This window comes from Oncorhynchus tshawytscha, linkage group LG10 (assembly GCF_018296145.1).
Source record: "Oncorhynchus tshawytscha isolate Ot180627B linkage group LG10, Otsh_v2.0, whole genome shotgun sequence".
NCBI lineage: Eukaryota > Metazoa > Chordata > Actinopteri > Salmoniformes > Salmonidae > Oncorhynchus > Oncorhynchus tshawytscha.
In genome coordinates this window covers 36,767,306-36,790,807 of record NC_056438.1, presented here as the reverse complement: position 1 = coordinate 36,790,807, position 23,502 = coordinate 36,767,306, and the positions used below count along the sequence as shown (strand labels likewise).

Below are 23,502 nucleotides of genomic sequence, written 5' to 3'. Positions count from 1 at the left end.
GAGGTAACTTGGAGGATAGAAAGAAACTTATACCCTTTTTACACTACCGTGCCAAGCTGATATGTACTGTGCTGGCTCTGATATTCGTCCTTTCCACACGGTTCAGGCAGCAACCTGATGCACAACCAAGCCTGCACAGCTCGGCTCTGCTTAGTAGTGTGTAAAAAGTGTCAGTACCTTACTCTCTTCCCATCTTTCACCCTACCTCTCCGTCAGTCACGCCCATAAGAACACGGTGATGGAGGTGAAATGGAACCTGAACGGTAACTGGCTGCTGACAGCGTCCCGCGACCACCTGTGTAAGCTCTTTGACATCCGCAACCTCAAGGAGGAGCTACAGGTGTTCCGGGGCCACAAGAAAGAGGCCACAGGTATGCTTTGGCTTGACTGACTTGACTTGGCCTATTCCATTTAGCACCTAGTTCAGCAAATGGCCTCTGCTGTAGTTAAAGGAATGTTATGCCAAATGTTGCTTAGTTTATTTACCCTGTGTATGCATGTGTGTGTATGTGGATGAATATCATGAGTGTTTCTATGGATTGTTTCTGCTGTGCTCTGTCAAGGGTGTGAATACGTCCTGTATCGTTTTTACTGGTGCAGGAGAAACTCCTTGAGTTGACAGACTCAAGACTATTTTTGTGGTGATCCTGAGTTTGAGACAAACTTATGTTAGTGAAATATGTGTGTTAAGCCTTTGTCTCCTGTCTCCAGCTGTAGCGTGGCACCCTGTCCACGAAGGCCTGTTCGCCAGCGGAGGCTCGGATGGTTCCCTCCTCTTCTGGAACGTAGGGTAAGAGTGACAGCTCAAGCCTCAAATCGACACACAGGATCTCATTTCCTCTACCAATCACTTGCCAGAGGCTTGATTCCTTTGCCAGACTGTCATTTCAACGAACAACGTTAAAAAAATGTTTGATTGCAAGCATTAATCGTGTGTAAGAGGCAATGCTCATAAATGTAGTCTGAATACCTCAAAGTGAATAATTCCTACACAGCCTATAGTCATGACATTAGACTTGTTACGAAGGACTGGGTTCATTACCAATTATGACTGTTTCATGTCACATCCTGCTCTTATCATTTATTCCTACTGTGCTTTCTGTCAGTGTGGAGAAGGAGGTGGGCGGAATGGAGATGGCCCATGAGGGCATGATCTGGAGCCTGGCGTGGCACCCGCTCGGGCACATCCTCTGCTCGGGATCCAACGACCACACCAGGTAAGCTTACAAGTTGCATACAGTGCATTCGGAAAGTATTCAGTCCCGTTGACGTTTTCCATGTTTTGTTACATTAGAGCCTTATTATAAAATTGATTAAATACAACATTTTCCTCAATCTACACTCAATACCCCATAATGACAAAGCGAAAGCAGTTTTTTATACATTTCTGCAAATGTATTAAAAATAGTAAATAGATACCTTATTTACATAAGTATTCAGTCCCTTAAAATTTGAGCTCAGGTGCATCCTGTTTCTATTAATCATCCTTGAGATGTTTGATTGGACTTGATTTGCAAAGGCACACACCTGTCTATATATGGTCCCACAGTTGACAATGCATGTCTGAACAAAAACCAAGCCATGTGGTCGAAGGAATTGTCCATAGAGCTCCGAGACAGGATTGTGTCGAGGCACATATCTGGGGAAGGGTACCAAAAAATGTCTGCAGCATTGAAGGTCCCCAAGAACACAATGGCCAGACCCCGGACTTGAACCCGATCTAACATCTCTGGAGAGACCTGAAAATATCTGTGCAGCGATGTTCCCCATCAAACTTGACAAAGTTGTAGTGTCATACCCAAGAAGATTCAAGCATGTAATCGTTGCCAAAGGTGCTTCAACAAATTACTGAGTAAAGGGTCTGAATACTTACGTTAAAGTGATATTTCAGCTTTTTATTTTTAATACATTTGATAAAATTTCTAAACTTATTTTTGCTTTGTCATTTTGGAGTATTGTGTGTAGATTTAGGGGGGGGGGGACAATGTAATACATTTTTGAGTAAGGCTGTAACATAATAAAGTATGGAAAACTCAAGGGGTCTGAATACTTTCTGAATGCACTGTATACACAAGACATAGAGAATCACAACAATGGTTGTACACGAACTCTCCACCCATACCAGAGTGTATATGGAACAAAAATATCAACGCAACAAATGGTGTGACCACCATTTTCCTCATGAGGCGCGACACATCGCCTTGGCGTACAGTTGATCAGGCTGTTGATTTTTGGAATGTTGTCCAACTCTACTTCAATGGCTGTGCGAAGTTGCTGGATATTGGCGAGAACTGGAACACACTGTGGTACATGTCGATCCAGAGCATCCAAAACATTCTCAATGGGTGACATGTCTGAGTCTGGAAGCCATGGAATAACTAGGAGATGTTCAGCTTCCAGGAATTGTGTACAGATCTTTGCATCATGGGGCCGTACATTATCATGCTGAAAAATTAGGTGATGCCGGCAAAAGAATGGCATTACAGTGGCCTCAGGATCTCGTCACGTTATTTTTGTGCATTCAAATTGCCATTGATAAAATGCAATTTTGTTCATTGTCTGTAGCTTATGTCTGCCCATACCGTAACCCCACCGCCACCACAACGTTGCCATCAGAAAACCGCTCACCCACATGACGCCATACACTTGGTCTGCGGTTGTGATTCTGGTTGGACATACTGCGAAATTCTCAAAACGACATTGGAGGTGGCTTATAGTCGAGAAATGAACATTAGATTATCTGGCAACAGCGCCGGTGGACATTCCTACTGTCAGCAGGACAATTGCACGCTCCCTCAAAACTTGAGACATCTGTGGCATTGTGTTGTGACAAAACTGCACATTTTAGTGGCCTTTTATTGTCCCCAGCACAAGGTGCCCCTGTGTAATGATCATGCTGTTTAATCAGCTTCTTGATATGCCACACCTATAAGGTGGATGGATTATCCTTGTTAAGGAGAAATGCTCACTAACACGAATGTAAACATTTGTGCACAACATGTTAGAGAAATAAACTTTTTGTGAATATGGAACATTTCCCAGGAATTTTTATTTCAGCTCATGAAACATGGGACTAACACTTATGTTGCATTTTATATTTTTGTTCCGTGTAGACAGGGAAGCAAGACTAAATAAATGGAATTGTTCATAAGGTTGAAAGATGAGGGTGTAACAATTCACTGATCTAAATCGGAATCCGGTTCAAAGGTTTAAGATACGATCACGTTGGTCCGTGGGACTCTTAACTGATCCAAATGTGGCATGTATCGGTCAGGAAACCAATTAACTTTACGAACCACCGGTTCGTGTTTTTTACTCGTTACTTCCCTTTTCCCTTCCAAAAATGATTGAAGTCTTTTCTGACTGAACTGGGGCGCCCTCTCACATGTGTAACTGTATGACAGTAATGGATCTACAAGTCATCTCACATGCCGAGCCACCCCAATAGCTGTCATTATCCGTTGTAACATTTCTACGCATGGTGCACAGCTTCCCGCGCTGTCCAGCGAGAGGTAGGCCTTAATTTAGAATGGAAAACTCATGTGTAAATGCAACAAATGTTAGTGCATTGAATCTCAACTAATCATTTTGAACTAAAACGTATCGTTCCTGTATCATATCGGAGCCTACATGGCTCTTGAATTATCTTGTCTTGCACACCCCTATTGATAGACCTTTCTCCCATATTTCCATTGTTCCATTGTTTGCTAATGGCTCTGTTGGTAGGTTTTGGGTTTGATTTCCACATTGGCCGCATACTGAATGTGTCACGAGGTGCGGCAGATAGCGTGGGGCCATTAACCTAAAGACCTCTAGTTCGAAATCACGAGCCGACCAGGTGAAAAATTGTCTGTGCCCTTGTGCAAGGCACTTAATCCTAATTGCTCCAGGGTCGCCGTTGATAATGGCAGACCCTGCTCGGACCCCACTCTCCAAGGGTGTCTCAGGGTAGTTGGGATATGCAAAAAAACACATTTCCAATTCACACATGAGTATATAATATACACCTTTGAAATAGGACAAATTATTGTTATTTTGGATGTCTGTTCTGGTGTGCTTTGAAGTGTTTCCTGCGTGATTTATATCCCTTTCAGTAAATTCTGGACGAGGAATCGGCCAGGGGACAAGATGAGGGACAGATACAATCTGAATTTGTTACCTGGGATGTCAGAGGATGGAGTGGAATACGGTATGATGTGTAGGAATATTTTGTGTGAGGTGTGTGTGTGTTTGAATTTGTCTGTGTATAGACCCCCACAGTGGAGGTGTTATAATACCCAGAAAACCTAGCGGTCAAACAGGGAAATGGTTCCAATTTTTTTCCCACAATTAATTTTGCCTGTAGGGGATTTTAGAATCACTTAAAATAAGGAATGTGTTTAGTGTAGGCTTGCCCTGGCATAATGTTTTGATAACCATGTAAATCTCTATAGGACAAGGTGACTTTTATCAATATGTTCGGCTCTATTTACTCTGATTCCAAAATGCTAATTAGAATCAAAGTAGACAACATGCAAGACTACAAATCCCTGCAAGCTCCTGCACGTCATCTCTAGCAGACATCTTTGCTAACCGTTGTGTCAATTTAAAACTTGCATAAGACAGTTCACAGAATTGTCAATTTAATTAAATTTCACCAGTTTATTTATTACAATTTCGCTAACATTAGATAGTTAATCCAGACATTTTTACCTTTGTCTCGATTCGGCAGTCAAATGCCAGATCATCATGGCATTTGTAGTTCTTTGATGGCCACATTAGCAGCTAATTAGCGTTTGTTTTTTTGGGGTAAATACAGGCGAATATATTGATAAAAGTCACCTTGTCCAAGAGAGATTTACACGGTTATCAAAACGTCACACCAGGGTAAGCCTACAGGAAACACAGCCCTTGTTTTAAGTGTTTCTAAAATCCCCTATGGAAAAATGTATGGTAGAAAAATTATTGGAACAATTTCCTTGTTTGACCGCTAGGTTTTATGGGTATTATGACTCAAACTGTGGTACTCGATTACTGGGCTGCACAACTGTGTTCACTAGGCAATGGACAGCAGATTATCCTTGTGCATGGAGGATTATCTAAGCCATAAATGTTATACCTTATGATCTAAAATAGATTCACGACTTCGGGTCCAAGGCGTGGAAGAAAGAAACAGACAATCCAATGATTCTCTGAATTCCATTTGTGTTTGGAAGAGTTAATGAGGTGAAAAGAACCAATATCGCCAGGCAACCCTATTTGGAATAACCCCACCTTACCTCTAGTGTTTAATGACAACCCCTTTAAGTCCTGGCACCAAAGTGGCATCATGACTTTTGAACATACTAGGATGGATCTCTACTGTCATTCAATCAATTACAAGAAAGAAAGAGTTTGCTTATCCAAGGCCGATTTCTTTAAGTACAATCGTTTCAACAGAATCTGGATGAACTGAAGGCATCTAGCATAGAAACAATCCTGAAAGAAGCTGCTACGCCAAAGAAGTTGATTGCCAAGTTATATCAAGGGTTGATTGAAACTCTACCTGATGCTTCAGAACCTAGAAGGAAAAAATGGGAAACTGAGGAGAACCATTGGTCACAGATACAGTGGGGCAAAAAAGTATTTAGTCAGCCACCAATTGTGCAAGTTCTTCCACTTAAAAAGATGAGAGGCCTGTAATTTTCATAATAGGTACACTTCAACTATGACAGACAAAATGAGAAAGAAAATCCAGAAAATGACATTGGAGAATGAATTTATTTGCAAATTATGGTGGAAAATAAGTATTTGGTCAACAACAAAAGTTTATCTCAATACTTTGTTATATACCCTTTGTTGGCAATGACAGAGGTCAAATGTTTTCTTTAAGTCTTCACAAGGTTTTCGCACACTGTTGCTGGTATTTTGGCCCATTCCTCCATGCAGATCTCCTCTAGAGCAGTGATGTTTTGGGGCTGTTGCTGGGCAACACGGACTTTCAACTCCCTCCAAAGATTTTCTATGGGGTTGAGATCTGGAGACTGGCTAGGCCACTCTAGGACCTTGAAATACTTCTTACGAAGCCACTCCTTTCGTTGCCCGGGCGGTGTGTTTGGGATCATTGTTATGCTGAAAGACCCAGCCACGTTTCATCTTCAATGCCCTTGCTGATGGAAGGAGGTTTTCACTCAATCTCACGATACATGACCCCAATCATTCTTTCCTTTACACGGATCAGTCGTCCTGGTCCCTTTGCAGAAAAACAGCCCCAAAGCATGATGTTTCAACATCAGCATTCTTTGTCCTCCAAACACGACAATATTTTGGTTTCGTCTGACCATATGACATTCTCCCAATCTTCTTCTGGATCATTCAAATGCTCTCTAGCAAACTTCAGGCGGGCCTGGACATGTACTGGCTTAAGCAGGGGGACACGTCTGGCACTGCAGGATTTGAGTCCCTGGCGGCGTAGTGTGTTACTGATGGTAGGCTTTGTTACTTTGGTCCCAGCTCTCTGCAGGTCATTCACTAGGTCCCCCCGTGTGGTTCTGGGATTTTTGCTCACCGTTCTTGTGATCATTTTGACCCCACGGGGTGAGATCTTGCGTGGAGCCCCAGATCGAGGGAGATTATCAGTGGTCTTGTATGTCTTCCATTTCCTAATAATTGCTCCCACAGTTGATTTCTTCAAACCAAGCTGCTTACCTATTGCAGATTCAGTCTTCCCAGCCAGGTGCAGGTCTACAATTTTGTTTCTGGTGTCCTTTGACAGCTCTTTGGTCTTGGCCATAGTGGCGTTTGGAGTGTGACTGTTTGAGGTTGTGGACAGGTGTCTTTTATACTGATAACAACTTCAAACAGGTGCCATTAATACAGGTAACGAGTGGAGGACAGGGGAGCCTCTTAAAGAAGAAGTTACAGGTCTGTGAGAGCCAGAAATCTTGCTTGTTTGTAGGTGACCAAATACTTATTTTCCACCATAATTTGCAAATAAATTCATTAAAAATCCTACAATGTGATTTTCTGGGGGTTTTTTTCTCATTTTGTCTGTCATAATTGAAGTGTACCTATGATGAAAATTTCAGGCCTCATCTTTTTAAGTGGGAGAACTTGCACAATTGGTGGCTGACTAAATACTTTTTTGCCCCACTATATGTGAAAATGCTCATACCTGCTCATAAGGCATTAACTACTGCAATTTAAGATCATTCATAGGACATTTCATGCACTCCTGCCAGAATGCATGTAATGCACCCAGAAATGTCACATCTCTGTTGGAGATGCAAAAAGGAACTCTATTGCATGGTCATTTTGGGATAATATACAGTATGTGCTGTCATTTCATTGTGTCTCGAAAGTTCTGTAAGCTAGGTCTTATTGCTGCAAAGAAATGTATAGCTATCAATTGGAAAGCCTTGTATTCACCCTCAATAACAAACTGAAGAACTGAACTATCTAGTTAAAAATAGAAATTTTTGGCAGAATTTGGAAAACACACGTTGATCACCTTAAAGAATGTTTTCTATAGTTGGTGTTTTGAAGTACTGTAGAAAATGTTTTTTAACTGCAGCCAGACACGTGTCCGGTCAAGGTTACATGATGTCACCATTTGACTTGTGGTTCTGGGTCTGTTTGTTTTCCAGATGACATGGAGCCAAACAGCTTAGCTGCCATTCCTGGTATGGGGATCCCCGATCAGCTCAAAGCTGCCATGGAACAAGAGGCAAGCGGTGAGGACACACACGTACACACATTAACACTTCTCAAACAAATCTTTGTCTCATCTAAGTCGAAGAGATGGTTTGGGGGGGGGGTTAAGGTTTACTTTTGCAGTTGAATTAGCTCTAATAAGGTTGCAGCAATGGGCTGTGATTTACACAGTCTATACATTTCCAGCAAGGTTGGAGTGGTAGATTGGTGGACTATGGGTAATGTTGTTTTCTCAAGATAAAGAGACTGCAGCCGAAGAGGAGATGAGCATCCCAGGTCTGGATTGGGGGATTGAGGAGATTTTACAGAAAGACCAGAAGAAGGTGCCACAGAAGAAGGTCCCCTACGCCAAACCCATCCCTGCCCAATTCCAACAGGTAACTTAGTCTTGATTCACTTTTGTATGCAAGAAGCAAGAAAAAGAAGCACGGCGGATCTGTTGTGAGTAAATTTGAGTATTTGCTCTGTGACATTTCTCACTCTTTCTCCCTTCCTTTGTCTCCTCCCCCTTTCCTTCCTTCAGGCCTGGGCGGACAATAAGGTGCCTCTCGTGCCACCGGGAGGAGAGAAGAAAGAAAGGATGGATGAGAAGAAAATGGATGGGAAGACAAACACCAACCCGATGATGCTAGAGGTGAGAGGTCCTCTTTGAAACAAACAAAAAAATGTGACAAAAGTGTCAGTGACAAAAATGTGGAAGAGAAATGCATTTTAGGTCAAAGGTCAACAAACCTAGCCCTGCAGTGCAGCTACAGGCATTTGTTTCAGATTAAAAGGATAGTTCATGCAAAGTCTATATTTGGGCCTTAACTTGAGTTGTGTCTAAAGGGCCATGGTGACAAAATCCACAATAATCCATTATTTACTTCAGGCTACCATTGTCAGATTTCATGAATGGAAACGGCCGGATCGATGTTAGCAGAGCTGCACTACAAGCCGAAACTCCCTAAAAAATACTTCAAACTAAGTCTGATAGTTGGAGGTAGCAGGGATTTTTTTTACGTGCATACTGCTGAATTAATTGCTGGAATTTGGTTACTCAAAACTGGAACTATGTCCTCACGTAGCCACAGCACAGAGCATCTGTATGCATCTTCCACGGATGACGTCATCCCTCTGTGGCAGGCTCTTAGACCTGTATTGCTTTTCAGATGTGAACAAAACTGACCCGTGAACATTGGTAGTATCAGAGCTTTACATTTTTTAAATTTCATTGCAAAAATAACATTCTCGTGGGAAAGAAAACATGGACAGGTTCTTGCAAGTATCGACGCTAGTGTTTTGAGGACGTTCCAGCTCGGCTGTTTACATTCATGAAATCTGACAAATAATAGATTATTAGAAATAATAATAGAATAGATTATTATGGATTATTTCAACATGGTCCTTCAGACATACACAACTGAAGGGAAGTGTAATTTTACTCAGATATAGATTTAACGTGAACTATCCTTTTAAATGATACGCTGAATCAGGTATGATAGGCTGAATCATTTTCCCCAGCAAATGAAGATGGACCGTATGAATCAGATGGACGGGAACATGCCTCCCCCAGGAGGTCCACAAGGACCCATGCCACCTTTCCCTGGCCAGGGAGGAACCATGCCCCCACCTCCTCAGGGCTTCCCCCAGTCCATGCCCCCTCAGCAGATGCCCCACAACATGGGGCCCCCCATGGGCCCTGGCGTCATGCAGGCTCCGTTCATGCGTCCGGGCCAGATGGGCCCCCCTCCAGGGTCCCAGCACCACCAGGGGCCTCCTCAGGGCATGATGGGTCCCCCTGACCTCCATGGGCCCCAAGGCATGCAGAGGCACCCCGGCCCCCACAGAAACATGGGCCCCCAGGGGCCTCACGGCATGCCTCCCGGACCCAGAGGGATGCAGGGCCCCCCCGGAAACATGCAAGGCCCCCCACCGGGAGGAATGATGGGGCCCCCTCCTCGAGGCCAGGGGCCTCCACCACAGGGGGGCATGATGCCCCCTCAGGGGAATATGATGGGCCCACAGGGACCCATGCAGGGCGGGGTGGGAATGGGGCCTCCCATGCAGAACCCTCCCAGGACACACGGCAACATGCCAGGCATGGGGGGCATGCATGGGATGGGCAACATGCAGGGGCCACCCCCAGGTGGGATGCACGGGCCCCCACCGGGTAACATGCAAGGACCCCCCGGGAACATGCAGGGACCTCCTGGAAACATGCAAGGACCCCCAGGCAATATGCAGGGCCCACCAGGCAACATGCAGGGGCCTCCATCCTACATGCAGCACCAGGTGAGATTGTCAAACTAGCTGTAAAACAAAATAAATGTCAGAAATATGAAGGTAGGCTCATTTCATAAGTATGTGGCAAGAGCTTTTGTTGAATCTAAAGAGGTTAATCTGGGGTGGGTAGTTCAGTGGTGGAAATTGTAGCAACATTGTCAACATTGGTTAGCCAACTTGCTAGCTACATTGAGTTCAAATTCAATATTTAAGCAGTAGGGCTGTTTGTGTGCAACATGAATTGATCCAAGATGGTTCAATTCAATGCTTACTGAAACGCCTCTGTGTTTACAAAAAGTCTCAAATCCTAAAAACACCACTTCACACAGGTGGGACAAAACACTGGCCCCATGATGCATGGGATGGGACAGCAAGGACCCAATGGCAAAGGTAGGTGAACACAAATTCTCACGAGTCTAAGATAACGTTTTTTGGTCGCTTACACAGATTTGCAGATGTTATCGCAGTTGCAGTGAAATGCTTGTGTTTCTATCTTCAACAGTGCAGTAATACCTAGCAGTAAAAAAAAAAAACTATATACACATAATCCAGAAAAAACATCTGAAATGAAGAAATATCAGAACGCGCAATGTCAGAGACCGGAACAAAATACACTACATGGCCAAAGGTATTTGGACAACCCTTGAAATTAATGGATTCGGCTATTTCAGCCACACCCGTTGCTGGCAGCTTTATAAAATCGAGTTCACAGCCATGCAATCTCCATAGATAAACATTGGCAGTAGAATGGCCCGTACCGAAGAGCTCAGTGACATTCACCGGCGCAGCGTCAGTTTGCCACCAGTCAGTTTGTCAAATTTCTGCCCTGCTAGAGCTGCCCAGGTCAACTGTAAGTGCTGTTATTGTGAAGTGGAAACGTTTAGGCGCAACAATGGCTCAGCCGTGAAGTGGTCTAGTCGCACAAGCTGACAAAACAGGAACACCGTGTGCTGTAGCGTGTAAAAATTGCCTCTCCTCAGTTGCAACACTCACTACCAATTTCCAAACTGCCTCTGGAAGCAACATCAGCACAAGAACTGTTCTTTGTGAGCTTCATGAAATGGGTTTCCATGGCCAAGCCTAAGATCACGATGCACAATACCAAGCGTCGGCTCTGGAGCAGTGGAAGTGCATTTTCTGGAGTGATGAATCACGTTTCACCATCTGGCGGTCCCACGGACAAATCTGGGTTTGGCAGATATCAGGAGAAAGCTACCTGCCCCAATGCATAGTTCCAACTGTAAAGTTTGTTGGTGGAGGAATAATGTTCTGGGGGTGTTTTTTCATGGTTCGAGCTAGGCCCCTTAGTTCCAGTGAAGGGAAATTAGCATGCAATGACAGTTTGGGGAAGGCCCTTTCCTGTTTCAGCATGACAATGCCCCATTAAAAAAAGTGAGGACCATACAGAAATGGTTTGTTGAGATCTGTGTGGAAGAACTTGAATGGCCTGCACAGAGCCCTGACCTCAACTCCATCAAACACCTTTGGGGATGAATTGGAATGCTGACTGCGAGCCAGGCCTAATTGCCCAACATCAGTGCCCAACCTCACTAATGGTCTAATGGTCTTGAATGGAAGCATGTCCCCGCAGCAATGTTCCAACAACTAGTGGAAAGCTTTCACAGAAGAGTAGAGGCAGAAGTATGTGGTGTGTATATGTGTATATATACACCACCGTTCAAAAGTTTGGGGTCACTTAGAAATGTAATTTTCTATTTTTTTGTCCATTAAAATAACATCAAATTGATCAGAAACACAGTGTAGACATTGTTAATGTTGTAAATGACTATTGTAGCTGGAAACAACACTATGTACTACTCCCTTCACAGAACAGCGCAAACTGTCTCTAACCAGAATAGAAAGAGTGGGAGGCCCCGGTCCACAACAGAGCAAGAGGACAAGTACATTGGAGTGTCTAGTTTGAAAAACACCTCACTAGTCCTCAACTGGCAGCTTCATTAAATAGTACCCGCAAAACACCAGTCTCAATGTCAACAGTGAAGAGGCAACTCCAGGATACTGGCCTTCTAGGCAGGTTTCCCATGCTTGTTCAATGAACCATAAACAATTAATGAACATGCACCTGTGGAACGGTCGTTAAGACACTACCAGCTGACAGACGGTAGGCAATTAAGGTCACAGTTATGAAAACATAGGACACTAAAGAGGCCTTTCTACTGACTCTGAAAAACACCAAAAGAAAGATGCCCAGAGTCCCTGCTCATCTGCGTGAAGGCATGAGGACTGCAGATGTGGCCAGGGCAATAAATTGCAATGTCAGTACTGTGAGACGCCTAAGACAGCGCTACAGGGAGACAGTGTCAGACCACGTGTAACAACACCTGCACAGGATCGGTACATCCGAACATCACACCTGCGCGACAGGTACAGGATAGCAACAACTGCCCGAGTTACACCAGGAACCCTCAATCCCTCCATCAGTGCTCAGACTGTCCGCAATAGGCTGAGAGAGGCTGGACTGAGGGCTTGTAGGCCTGTTGTAAGGCAGGTCCTCACCAGACATCACCGGCAACAACGTCGCCTATGGGCATAAACTCACCGTTGCCTATGGGCACAAACTCACCGTTGCCTATTGGGGTAACATCTCACAGCCAGAACTGTCTAATCTGGTGCAGTTCATGAGGAGGAGATGCACGGCAGTACTTAATGTAGCTGGTGGTCACACCAGATACTGACTGTTACTTTTGATTTTAACCCCCCCTTTGTTCAGGGACACATTATTCCATTTCTGTTAGTCACATGTCTGTGGAACTATTTCAGTTTGTCTCAGTTGTTGAATCTTGTTATGTGTAAATATGTGTATGAACATGTTAAGTTTGCTGAAAATAACAGTGAGAGGACGTTTCTTTTTTTGCAGAGTTTACATATAATGGTGCGTAAAGATAGTATATGAATAGTAACGGTGTGTACAGCAGTAGTTATAGAGGATGAGGCATGACTAGAATACAGTATGCACATGTAAAGTGGGTAAAACGGTATGTAAACATTACTGAAGTGACCAAGGAAGATTACTTTTCAAAAAAATACACGGTAGTAAAAAATACCGTTGGTAATTACTGGCATAAACACTTGGGGACGGTTTCCCAGACACAGATTAAGCCTAGTCCTGGACTAAAAAGCATTCTCAATGGCGTTTCTCCATTGAAAGAGCCATATGTTTTGTCTGACTTATATTTCAGTATGTGCCCTCTATTTTGATGTCTCCGATTCTCCCAAGGAGATACCCGAGGGCCCCCCAACCACCACATGGGTCCTCCACCTGGGGGCCAGGGGCAGGGCGGCCCTGGGGGCCCTGACCAGGGCTCTGGTTCTTACTGGGGAGACTCTCAGCAGGGGCGCCGATCCAACGACTTCAATGAAGGTGGCCAGGACTTCCACGGACGGGGAGAGGAGAGCTGGAGGAGAGGGTCCAGCCAGGAATACCAGGGAGGCCACAGAGGAGGGGGCAAGGGGGAGGGGGGGGAATGGGGGAAACTGGGGCTCTTCTGAGGAAAGATTCCCCGTGATGGGGGAGAGTTCCGAGGCCGCAGGGACGACAGGTGAACTTTACCTTGCTTTTCGGTTGTGACCTTTAACCTCGCGTCTGTCTTTACTTACATCCGTGCCGCCACCTCTACCGGCTCTCTAACCTACATCTTTAAATCTCACCTAAGCTCTCATAGTGTTTACCTGTACCTCTACACCTTAAATCTCACCTACTTTTTCATCATTCTCATCTTAACCCAAACCTTTGTCATCAGGGAACCCCCTCTTTCAAACCTACCTTTCCTCTGACCCTTAACTTACTATATTAGTGGATCTATGGGTTGCTTCTGCCTCGGGTTGCTCAAACTATGGGCTTATGTGCGTGTGTGCATGTCAGGTTTGGTGGTTATGGGAGTCCAGGAGAGGAGTTTGACCAGAGGCAGAGAGACAGACTGCCTCCAACAAGGCATGGCCAGGACTCAGACGACACGTGGGTCTAACTTTCCTACTAACTCGCTGACTAATTTACCTACCAACTCACCACCTAGCTTTCCTACTAACTCGCCAACCAGCTTTTCTACTAACTCACAAACTGTCCTAACTGGCAACCTAGCCTTCCTACAAACTCGTTGACTAACCCGCAGACCAACTTTCCTACTAACTACGTACTGTCAAAATACACTGTAAAAACTAGAACACAGACATTATGCATACCAAGGCCAGGATTCAATCCAAGTCGCATTATAGAGCAGTGCATTATAACAGACTTTTAAAGGTAATTTACTCTTGAGCCGACATGTGCATAGTTAACCCTGAATGCAATCTCTGCAAATGTCTGTGAAAATGAATTTAAAAGGTGCGTTGTCGGCTGTCTAGTGCACTGCTTTTTAATTGCCCAAGTTACCTTAGTGGATGTTTCCTCTAAAAAACAGCAGCTGAGGTTCTGTTTTGAATCATGTATTTTAACTAGCAGTTGCAGTATCACACATCACACTGCTGAGAGTAAGCACACTCATATGTGATTTGTTTTATAGCCTTAGTGTCCTGAAGTGTGAACCTCTCCTTTTTTGAAGGAAAGGATAAAGCATGGACAGTGGAGCATGGATGTTTCAACGGGCCTTCTGTATCCCCTCTCAAACGGCGTCTCTTTTCTGTGCAGGTACAGAGGGGTTGGACAGGGTCGCCCTGGGGGGAGGGGGTTCCCTGATGAGTTTGGTGGGCAGGAAGAGAACTTTGACACCTCAAATGAGATGGCCGGAGGTTGGGACAACGGAGGGAGGGGGAGACCCCCCCGAGGAGGGGGCCCACCCAGAGGAGGAGGTGAGACCAGCTGAGTTTGTGTTGTCTGTCCCTCTTTTATGATCTATCTGTCTCTGTCCTTATCTAGTTCTCTCTCTACCTCTTTCTCGTCTGTCTGTATCTGTCCATCAATCTATGGGTCCTATCTTTCATTCATCCCTCGGTTGTTACCTCAGGAGGTGGTGGTGGTGGACGCCAGGGCTTGCTCCCCACCCCTGATGAGTTCCCCCCACACTATGAGGGAGGCAGAAGTCAGGAGGCCTGGGAGGGCGGGCAAGATCAAGGTAAAGGGGCTGTCTTATCGAACCAGGGTTGCGTGGCAGGCCAACAGCTCCCAACGCTAGCCATAAGGAAATAATAGCATAGTAGGCTAACCCTTACAGAAATCATGGCTAGCAGCCAGTCTCACTCCACGTAATGTATACGTTCAAGGTAGTGAAAGGACTAATCAATGTATATGGCAGCCCCAGAGGATTTTTAGTGCGACACTACTAAGGAATTCATTTTTTAGGGGTTCATTTTGACAGCTCAGCGCCAGGTTATGAAATAAATAGTGCCACACGTAGTGTGAGTAATAGTGTTCGTTTTATCCACATCTCCCCCATTTTGACCCTGTTGGGAAATTACTGTGTTCATGTAATTGCGTGTGTGTGTGCCTGTGTGCTCCCAGGTCACGAGGCATACAGAGAAGGCCAGCGCTCCGAGCACGGCCCGCTGCATGACAGCCCGTCCCCTGCCAGCCGTGAGCGCTCCTCCTCCCTGCAGGGCATGGACATGGCCTCGCTGCCCCCACGCAAACGCCCGTGGCACGACGGCCCGGGCACCGGAGACCAAGACTCCCCGGGAGCAGGGGTAGAGGACAGGACAACAGGTATACAAGGGAGAGGGGTTAGGGGGGGTATTTGTGTGTGCGTGTTTGTGTGACAATGACTGATGCTAAGGCTGTGATTCATGTATCCATTACTTGTCATGTCATGGAGACTTTCAACTACTAGCCTAGCCCACCATGCCTTTATTTCTCTTACAGTATACAGTGCATTCGGAAAGTATTCAGACCCCTTGACATTTTCCACATTTTGTTATGCACATTCATCTTCTGCACATCTATCACTTCAGTGTTTAATTGCTAAATTGTAATTATTTCACCACTGTGGCCTATTTATTGCCTTTACCTCCCTAATCTTACTTAATTTGCACACACTGTATATAGACTTTTCTATTGTGTTATTGACTGTATGTTTGTTTATTCCATGAGTAACTCTGTGTTGTTTGTCAAACTGCTTTGCTTTATCTTGGCCAGGTCGCAGTTGTAAATGAGAACTTGTTTTTATATAGTTTTGCAAAAATGTATAACCTGTTTTTGCTTTATCATTATGGTGTATTGGGTGTAGATTGTTTTTATTATTTAAATATATTTTAGAATAAGACTAATGTAACAAAATGTGGAAAAGGTCAAGGCGTCTGAATACTTTCCGAATGCACTGTATTGAGACTTCTATAATCTGTCTTTGCATGTCATTCTTTTTTTGCTAATAGGGTTAAGTGGTTTTATGTCCTATTTTGAAATGGAACGGAGTCCAACCCCAGTCTCTTCTCCCTCTGCTCTCTCCAGGCCGACCGCCCCAGAGAGAGGAAGGCGGCTACGGCCCCTCGACCCGCGGCGGCAGAGGGGGCTGGAGGGGGGCGCCCCGCGGGGCCCCCAGGGGAGGAGGGCGTGGCCGGTAGGACTGAAGGAACAACTCGCTACAAATCGACCTACCTGCTCCCCACCAAACCTCCATTCTCTTACCTCCCCATCCCCTTTTCTCTCCTATTCACCCCCCGCAAAGAGGACAGGGACCAAAAAGAGATACACAACCACTACCGCCACCTCCTGTCCCCCAGATCAGTGGATCATCTCTGGGCTCAGACTACACCTCTTCAGGCCTGATTGTATGGCTGGAGGATGGATTGTTTACTGTGTGTATAGGGGCCTCGTGGAGTGGGAAAGGGCCTTTATTGCTGTATGTGTCGAAAGCCTCAGGTCTCTCACTACGAGATGGACGAGTTGCTATCTTTACATTTGGATCCTTTAGACGACAGATTCCGCCCTATGGCTCTTTGCCATACTCATCCTGATTGGTCGCAGGGTGGATATTGCAAGCTGAAGCAATCACTGATTGGTCAAGGTTTCTATTCCAAGTTCAGACATGGGCCACATAACAGTGTTTTTTGTCAGTGTGGTTTGAACAAAGCATTGTAACAGGCAAGAAACCCGGGATTTATTCAGGAGGGTGCAACGTTTAGAACATTGCAGACAGGCATTGGTAGGATTCCTCATTCTGCATTAGAAAGAATTGTCTGTTCTCAACATATTTCTGTCTGAATGTTTTGTAATGCTGCACCCTCCTGAATAAACCCCTGGACACACTTCATGTGATAATGTGAACTGCCCATAGTTTCTCTTTTCTACATGTACTGTACCAATCACACATAATAGAAAGAGTCCAGGATCTTGAACATTGCAGATAGGAATACAATGTACAGATTAGACAACTTTTGTTTGTTTTGGGAAGAATAGAGAACCATGTCCACTTTGTACATTACATTTATATCTGAAAATGTTCAGAGGGTGTGGCGCCACACTGAAAATGCCCACGTTTCAAGATTCATTATTCCAGGAGAGGATTTGGTCCTTGGCTATATGGGTGCATCCCAAATGGCACCCTATTCCCTATATGGAGCACTACTTTAACATGGCCCATAGGGTATGTATGGTCAAAAGTAATGCACTATATAGGGAATAGGGTGCTATTTGGGATGCTCAGAAGTCCTGTTTGTCACTGGTAGTTAACAAACAGAACAGGGCGTTGAATATGTTATTCCCCCCAAGTCCTCGGCTCCATTTATTTAAGTTAATTTTTAAATGTCCAATAATGGAGAGAAGAAGAATCACTGTCTCATCGCCGGGCTCCCCTGAATATCGAGGCGGCCTTCCTCTCTTTCTAAATGTACAGTTTGTCATGAGATTGTCATATTGCTTTTGTCCATTTTTTTGTATGAGACTAATAGAAATGTGTGCAAAATGTCACCCTCGTTTCTGGTCTTTCATTCTTTTTACAAGGGGGGGTGGGTAGAGTGTGTACTTGTACACCCTTAGCCTGGTCCGGAGTGACAATGACCATAAATATATGGAACCAGGCTAGTAGAGCCCATGTCATCACATTAGCCGTTAATTGAGACACCATTATCATGACTCGTAAGCATATTGCCAATCTAAAGGAAGGGTTATATTGAATCAGAACCTAAGACCATACATAGCCTTTTTGGATACTCTCAATAAGTGATTACCTAAAGGAAGAAGTTAGGATAAGTGAAACCTCAAGGAAAGACAGGAAATATGCATTTGAAACTAGCCAGACCTGAATACAGACTTTCAAATAGCCTACGGTTTTAGAAATATGCTTGATTTAGCTTGCCTGGCATGCAGAATTGGTACTTTTGGTGCTATTCCCTTGGTCCTGCACCAAGTATTTCATCCACTCTAGGCCAATATTCTATCCCTTGGTTCAGGATAGAAAATACATTCCATGATAAGATTGTACATTTTATTAGTTGAAAAAAAGACATGAGGCTTCATAGTTCTCTGCTGGTCTGTTCCATTTGAGTCTTATTCTGATATATTACTGGGCATGTTGGTCCATCAGAAGTAAATTACAAGAGAAAAGGAATTAACACCATTGTCATGAGCCACATTATGACATTGTTTTGCTAGTGCACTCTAAACTAGTCATTCAGTCCTATTCACAAGAGGGCAAAAGTCCGTTCGGGTTAATTGAAGTGGTAGTTAAATTGGCATCGTTTTACCCGTGACAGTCCTTTTGATAGCAGACACTGCCATCCCTCCCATGAATCGAATTCCTGCGCTACCGCCCGGCAGCAAAGAGACGATGTACCCAACGATTACGGCAACCTGGACAATGGCTCCGACGGCGGTGAGTATGGTGCTGTGAAGGCTGAGCGCTGCATAAAGTGTACCTCCAATAGAGCACAGATACACCAACGCGCTGGGAGTCGGCCTCGCTATAAGCTTGCTGGGTCCCCGCAGTATCGCTGCTCCCAGAATCGCGAAAAGAGAGCCGAGAGACCAGAGAAGGGCAAATTTGCGCGCATACAACAGCAACAAGGGTGCGTACAGGGCGGACAGTCCAAAGCACAACGCTGAGAACGCAATACACACTCCGAAAGCGACCAGTCGTTGCGAGCGACTCATTCCCGGAAGACATGGGTCTGGCTCCGTAGACCACGGCCAGGAATAGCCGCTGCCTAACCCTTGGCCTGTCGAACCTCCGCCGCGACTGCTGGAACCAGAGAACGGGCTCGACCAGCTACCGAACCAGCTCCCAGCTACCGAAGTGGATTCGATATCTATGGTCGTACTTGAGCTGGACTGAGATATCGTCTTGGCACCACCTTTAGACTGGGCCAGATATTCTTGAAGACTTCGATTTAATTCCGCCATAACTTCTCGTCGACTTGTTTATTGACAAATTTCCTTTATGTGCGACCGAGTATTCTGCCTGCAGCACAAATGATGACGTCACGTTAGTATGATGAGGAGACCTTACGTTTACATTGTGGATAACTCATTAAAAATATTACATTTTAATCCACGTCAATTCGTATTGTGCTTATATTCAAACACAAGAATGAATTTACGAAACAATTAGAATTATGCTTCAGAAACCACTCACCACTATATCTTTTTTCACTATAGTTGTAGTCCTAAATCCCGGAAATGAGTTCGCTCTGGTTCGTTCAGCCATCCCTTTTGGGAAAGAATAGGGTTTTGCAATACACACTGAAAATAAGGTTTGAGGTTAACACAGGCTTAGGACATCCTATGCGTTTTTTCTGACATAAGTCAGTTAACATGACCTTAATGAATTATGAAGCCTTTGTGATTAGTTTTATTTTATTATTACATACATACGTCAAATTCACAATAAGTGACGTTAGCTGATGAATATGATGTCATAGAACAAAACGTGTAAGATATCCTAAGCATGTTATTACCACAACTTATTTTCGGTGTTTATCCAAAAAACACATACAAAAACGCCATTCATTTCCCTCAGAGAGACACAGAGTGCACACATTTTGCGTAATCACGTTGCCATATGGTACATATTACGCAATTGTCCCAATTCAAGCCACACTCAGGGTTGTCATGTCTGCAGCTTTCCTGAAATTGGGCAACTTTGAAAATGTATTGGTCGCTAGTTGCGGGTTTTTGTGCTACTTCTAAATTGCACCGCCATGGCAATTTCTTAAACATAAACAGTACCAACGTTTAGACACACATACTCATTCCAGGGCTTTTCTTTATCTTCACAATTTTATACATTGTTGAATAATAGTGAAGATATCAAAACTATGAAATAACACATATGGAATCATTTCGTAACCAATATAGTGTTAAACAAATCAAATATATATTTTTGTATTTGAGATTCTTGAAAGTAGCCACCTTTTGCCTTGATGACAGCTTTGCACACTCTTGGAATTCTCTCAAATCAATTTTTATTGGTCACATTTAAATCAAATCAAATTGTATTAGTCACATGCGCCGAATACAACAGTTGTACATCTTACAGTGAAATGTTTACTTATGAGCCCCTAACCAACAATGCAGTTTTAAAAAATATGGATAAGAATAAGAAATAATAGTAACAAGTAATTGAAGAGCAGCAGTAAAATAACAATAGCGAGACTATATATAGGGGGGTACCGGTACAGGATCAATGTGCGGGGACACCGGTTAGTTGAGGTAATATGTAGGTAGAGTTAATAAAGTGACTATGCATAGATGATAACAACAGAGAGTAGCAGTGGTGTAAAAGAGGGGGGGGGGATCAATGCAAATAGTCTGAGTAACCATTTGATTAGCTGTTCAGGAGTCTTATGGCTTGGGGGTAGAAGCCGTTTAGAAGCCTCTTGGACGTAGACTTGATGGTCCGGTACAGCTTGCTGTGCAGTAGCAGAGAGAACAGTCTATGACTCGGGTGGCTGGAGTCTTTGACAATTTTTAGGGCCTTCCTCTGACACTGCCTGGTATAGAGGTCCTGGATGGCAGGGAGCTTGGCCTAAACAACCTCCCTCTGCAACTGGATCTTGGACTTCCTGACGAGCCACCCCCAGGTGATAAGGGTAGGGGACAACACATCCGCCATGCTGATCCTTAACACGGGGGCCGCTCAGGGGTGCGTGCTCAGTCCCGTCCTGTACTCCCTGTTCACTCATGAATGCATGGCCAGGCACGAATCCAACACCATCATCAAGTTTGCCGATGACACAACAGTGATAGGCCTGATCACTGACAACGATGAGACAGCCAAAAGGGAGGTCAGAGACCTGACCGTGTGGTTTAAGGACAACAACCTCTCCCTCAATGTGATCAAGACAAAGGAGATGACTGTGGAAAAGGAGGACCGAGCACGCCCCCATTCTCATCGACGGGGCTGTAGTGGAACAGGTTGACAGCTTCAAGTTCCTTGGTGTCCACATCACCAACAAACTATCATGGTTCAAACACACTAAGACAGTCATGAAGAGGGCACGACAAAGCCTATTCACCCTCAGGAGACTGAAATGATTTGGCATGGGTCCTCAGATCCTCAAATGGATCTACAGCTGTCCTATCGAGAGCATCCTGACTGGTTGCATCACTGCCTGGTATGGCAACTGCTCGGCCTCCGACCACAAGGCACTACAGAGGGTAGTGCATACGGCCCAGTACATCGTACGGCCCAGTAGTGCGTATGGCCCAGTACGTCCTGCCATCCAGGACCTCCAGGGAGTGTCAGAGGAAGACCCTAAAAATTGTCAAAGACCCCAGCCACCCTAGTCATAGACTGTTCTCTCTGCTACCACACGGCAAGAGGTACCGGAGCGCCAAGTCTAGGTCCAAAAAGCTTCTTAACAGCTTCTACCCCCAAGTTCCTGAACAGCTAATCAAATAGCTACTCAGACCCCTCTTTTACGCTGCTGCTACTCTCTGTTTATAATCTATGCATAGTCACTTTAACTCTACCTACATGTACATATTACCTCAATTACCTCGACTAACCGGTACCCCCGCGTATTGACTCTGTACTGGTACCTCCAGAATATAGCCTCGCTTGTTGTTTTACTGCTGCTGTTTAATTATTTGTTACTTTAAAAATAAAAAAAATCCTATTTTCTACTTAAAAGGATCCACCCTTTTTTCCAATTTTCCCTCGAATGAAATACCCAACTCTCACTGCCAGTAGCTCAGGCATTGAAGCAAGGATATGCATATTCTTGATACCATTTGAAAGGAAACAGTTTGAAGTTTGTGGAAATGTGAAATTAATGTAGGAGAATATAACACCTTAGATCTGGTATAAAAAAAAATACAAAGAAAAAAAACAACCTTTTTAAAAATTAAAAAATTGTACCATCATCTTTGAAATGCAAGCGAAAGGCCATAATGTATTATTCCAGCCCAGTTACAATTTAGATTTTGGCCACTAGATGGCAGCAGTGTATGCGCAACGTTTTAGACTGATCCAATGAACCATTGCATTTCTGTTTCAAAATGTTGTTTCAAGACTGCCCAAATGTGCCTAATTGGTTTATTAATAATTTTTCAAGTTCATAACTGTGCACTCTTTTCAAACAATAGCATGGTATTATTTCACTGTAATAACTACTGTAAATTGGACAGTGCAGTTAGATTAACAAGAATTTAAGCTTTCTGCCCATTACAGATATGTCTATGTCCTGGGAAATGTTCTTGTTACTTACAACCTCATGTTAATCGCATTAGCCTACGTTAGCTCAACCGTCCCGTGGGGGACCCACCGATCCTGAAGTTCCTGAGTTCTAACACATTTCATTTTTCTTTCTTAAAACTTCTTAAAGCATTGTTGGTTAAAGGCTTGTAAGTAAGCATTTCACTGTAAGATCTACAACTGTTGGATTCGGCGCATGTGACAAATACAATTTGATTTGTAGTGCTAAGGCAAAAAGAAAAATGTGCACCCCTTTGAGTTCCCAGGACCAGGACTGAGAACCATCACTCTTCATTGGGACCTCTTCATGTGCAGACAGGCTTTCACAGCTCTTGGTATCTGAGGAGAGAAAACATTATACTTAAATTAGACAGCATTGGGAATTATGTTACTATTATCTCTGGCCTCACTTCTAGGGACTGATATTACACAAAAGTACCTGCCCTATCCAGAATAGGCTACTCTGTCCCTTTGACAGTTGGGGCTCCTATCCTTTCACCCCACTCCATGGCTGTTAGCTAGCTACCTACAAATGCATTTGGAGTTTGTTTTTTACAATGATAAATACATCAAGATAGTTAGCTAATATGAAGTTAGGTAGCTGGTGATATTTAATTCACTTAGCTAGCTAGCTATACATTTAGTAAAGTTGGCTAGATAGCTAGGTAGCTACGTTAGCCACTCATTTGAGTTAGCCTGCACTGTAGTATTTACTTACTTGAATAGGTTTTCCCAGCCATGTGGACGATTGGAAACAAGTTTGTTTGTCACCAGATTGGCTTAGATAATATTTACCAGTGAATAAATTCATGAAATAGAGAATGGATTAAACTATTTACCCACTTAATAACCTATATGCTGCCAGCACACCCACAAGCGAGCCATATGGGCGGCAGGAGCAACATGCTGCAATTTACCACGTACTTTGGGAGTGATTCAGGCCAGAATTCAACCTAGTTAAGCTACTGATACCTCTCACTAAGTC

At 44.2% G+C, this 23,502-nt stretch overlaps 2 protein-coding genes across 5 annotated transcripts in view; one reads left to right on the top strand and one right to left on the bottom strand.

Moving 5' to 3' along the window:
* The window catches only part of wdr33 (WD repeat domain 33), a 35,911-nt gene extending 21,194 nt beyond the window's left edge, over positions 1–14,717 (top strand). Inside the window, exons 9-19 of one of the 4 annotated variants that reach the window (XM_042328535.1) lie at positions 217–371; positions 712–790; positions 1,107–1,217; positions 4,095–4,189; positions 7,605–7,691; positions 7,915–8,048; positions 8,195–8,305; positions 9,175–9,945; positions 10,266–10,326; positions 13,175–13,496; positions 14,582–14,717. In XM_042328535.1, the coding sequence (XP_042184469.1) occupies positions 217–371; positions 712–790; positions 1,107–1,217; positions 4,095–4,189; positions 7,605–7,691; positions 7,915–8,048; positions 8,195–8,305; positions 9,175–9,945; positions 10,266–10,326; positions 13,175–13,446 (1,876 nt within the window). In that variant the 3' untranslated portion in view covers positions 13,447–13,496; positions 14,582–14,717. Of the gene's footprint in view, positions 1–216; positions 372–711; positions 791–1,106; positions 1,218–4,094; positions 4,190–7,604; positions 7,692–7,908; positions 8,049–8,194; positions 8,306–9,174; positions 9,946–10,265; positions 10,327–13,174; positions 13,497–13,819; positions 13,912–14,581 lie in introns of those variants that run through there. The other 3 variants (XM_042328534.1, XM_042328532.1, XM_042328533.1) reach the window with 3 other exon arrangements.
* Positions 14,718–18,294: 3,577 nt separating this feature from the next.
* sft2d3 (SFT2 domain containing 3) lies at positions 18,295–19,475 on the bottom strand. Its single transcript, XM_024435020.2, has 2 exons — positions 19,455–19,475; positions 18,295–19,280 (listed from the first exon to the last, which is right to left on the bottom strand). Exon 2 carries the CDS (start codon positions 19,220–19,222, stop codon positions 18,548–18,550), a length of 675 nt encoding a protein of 224 aa, XP_024290788.1. The 5' UTR covers positions 19,223–19,280; positions 19,455–19,475; the 3' UTR covers positions 18,295–18,547.
* Positions 19,476–23,502: the final 4,027 nt, after the last annotated feature.

Excerpts from the sequence above, each read along its gene's own strand:
- sft2d3 (XM_024435020.2), bottom strand. The coding sequence starts at position 19,222 with ATGGCGGAATTAAATCGAAGTCTTCAAGAATATCTGGCCCAGTCTAAA.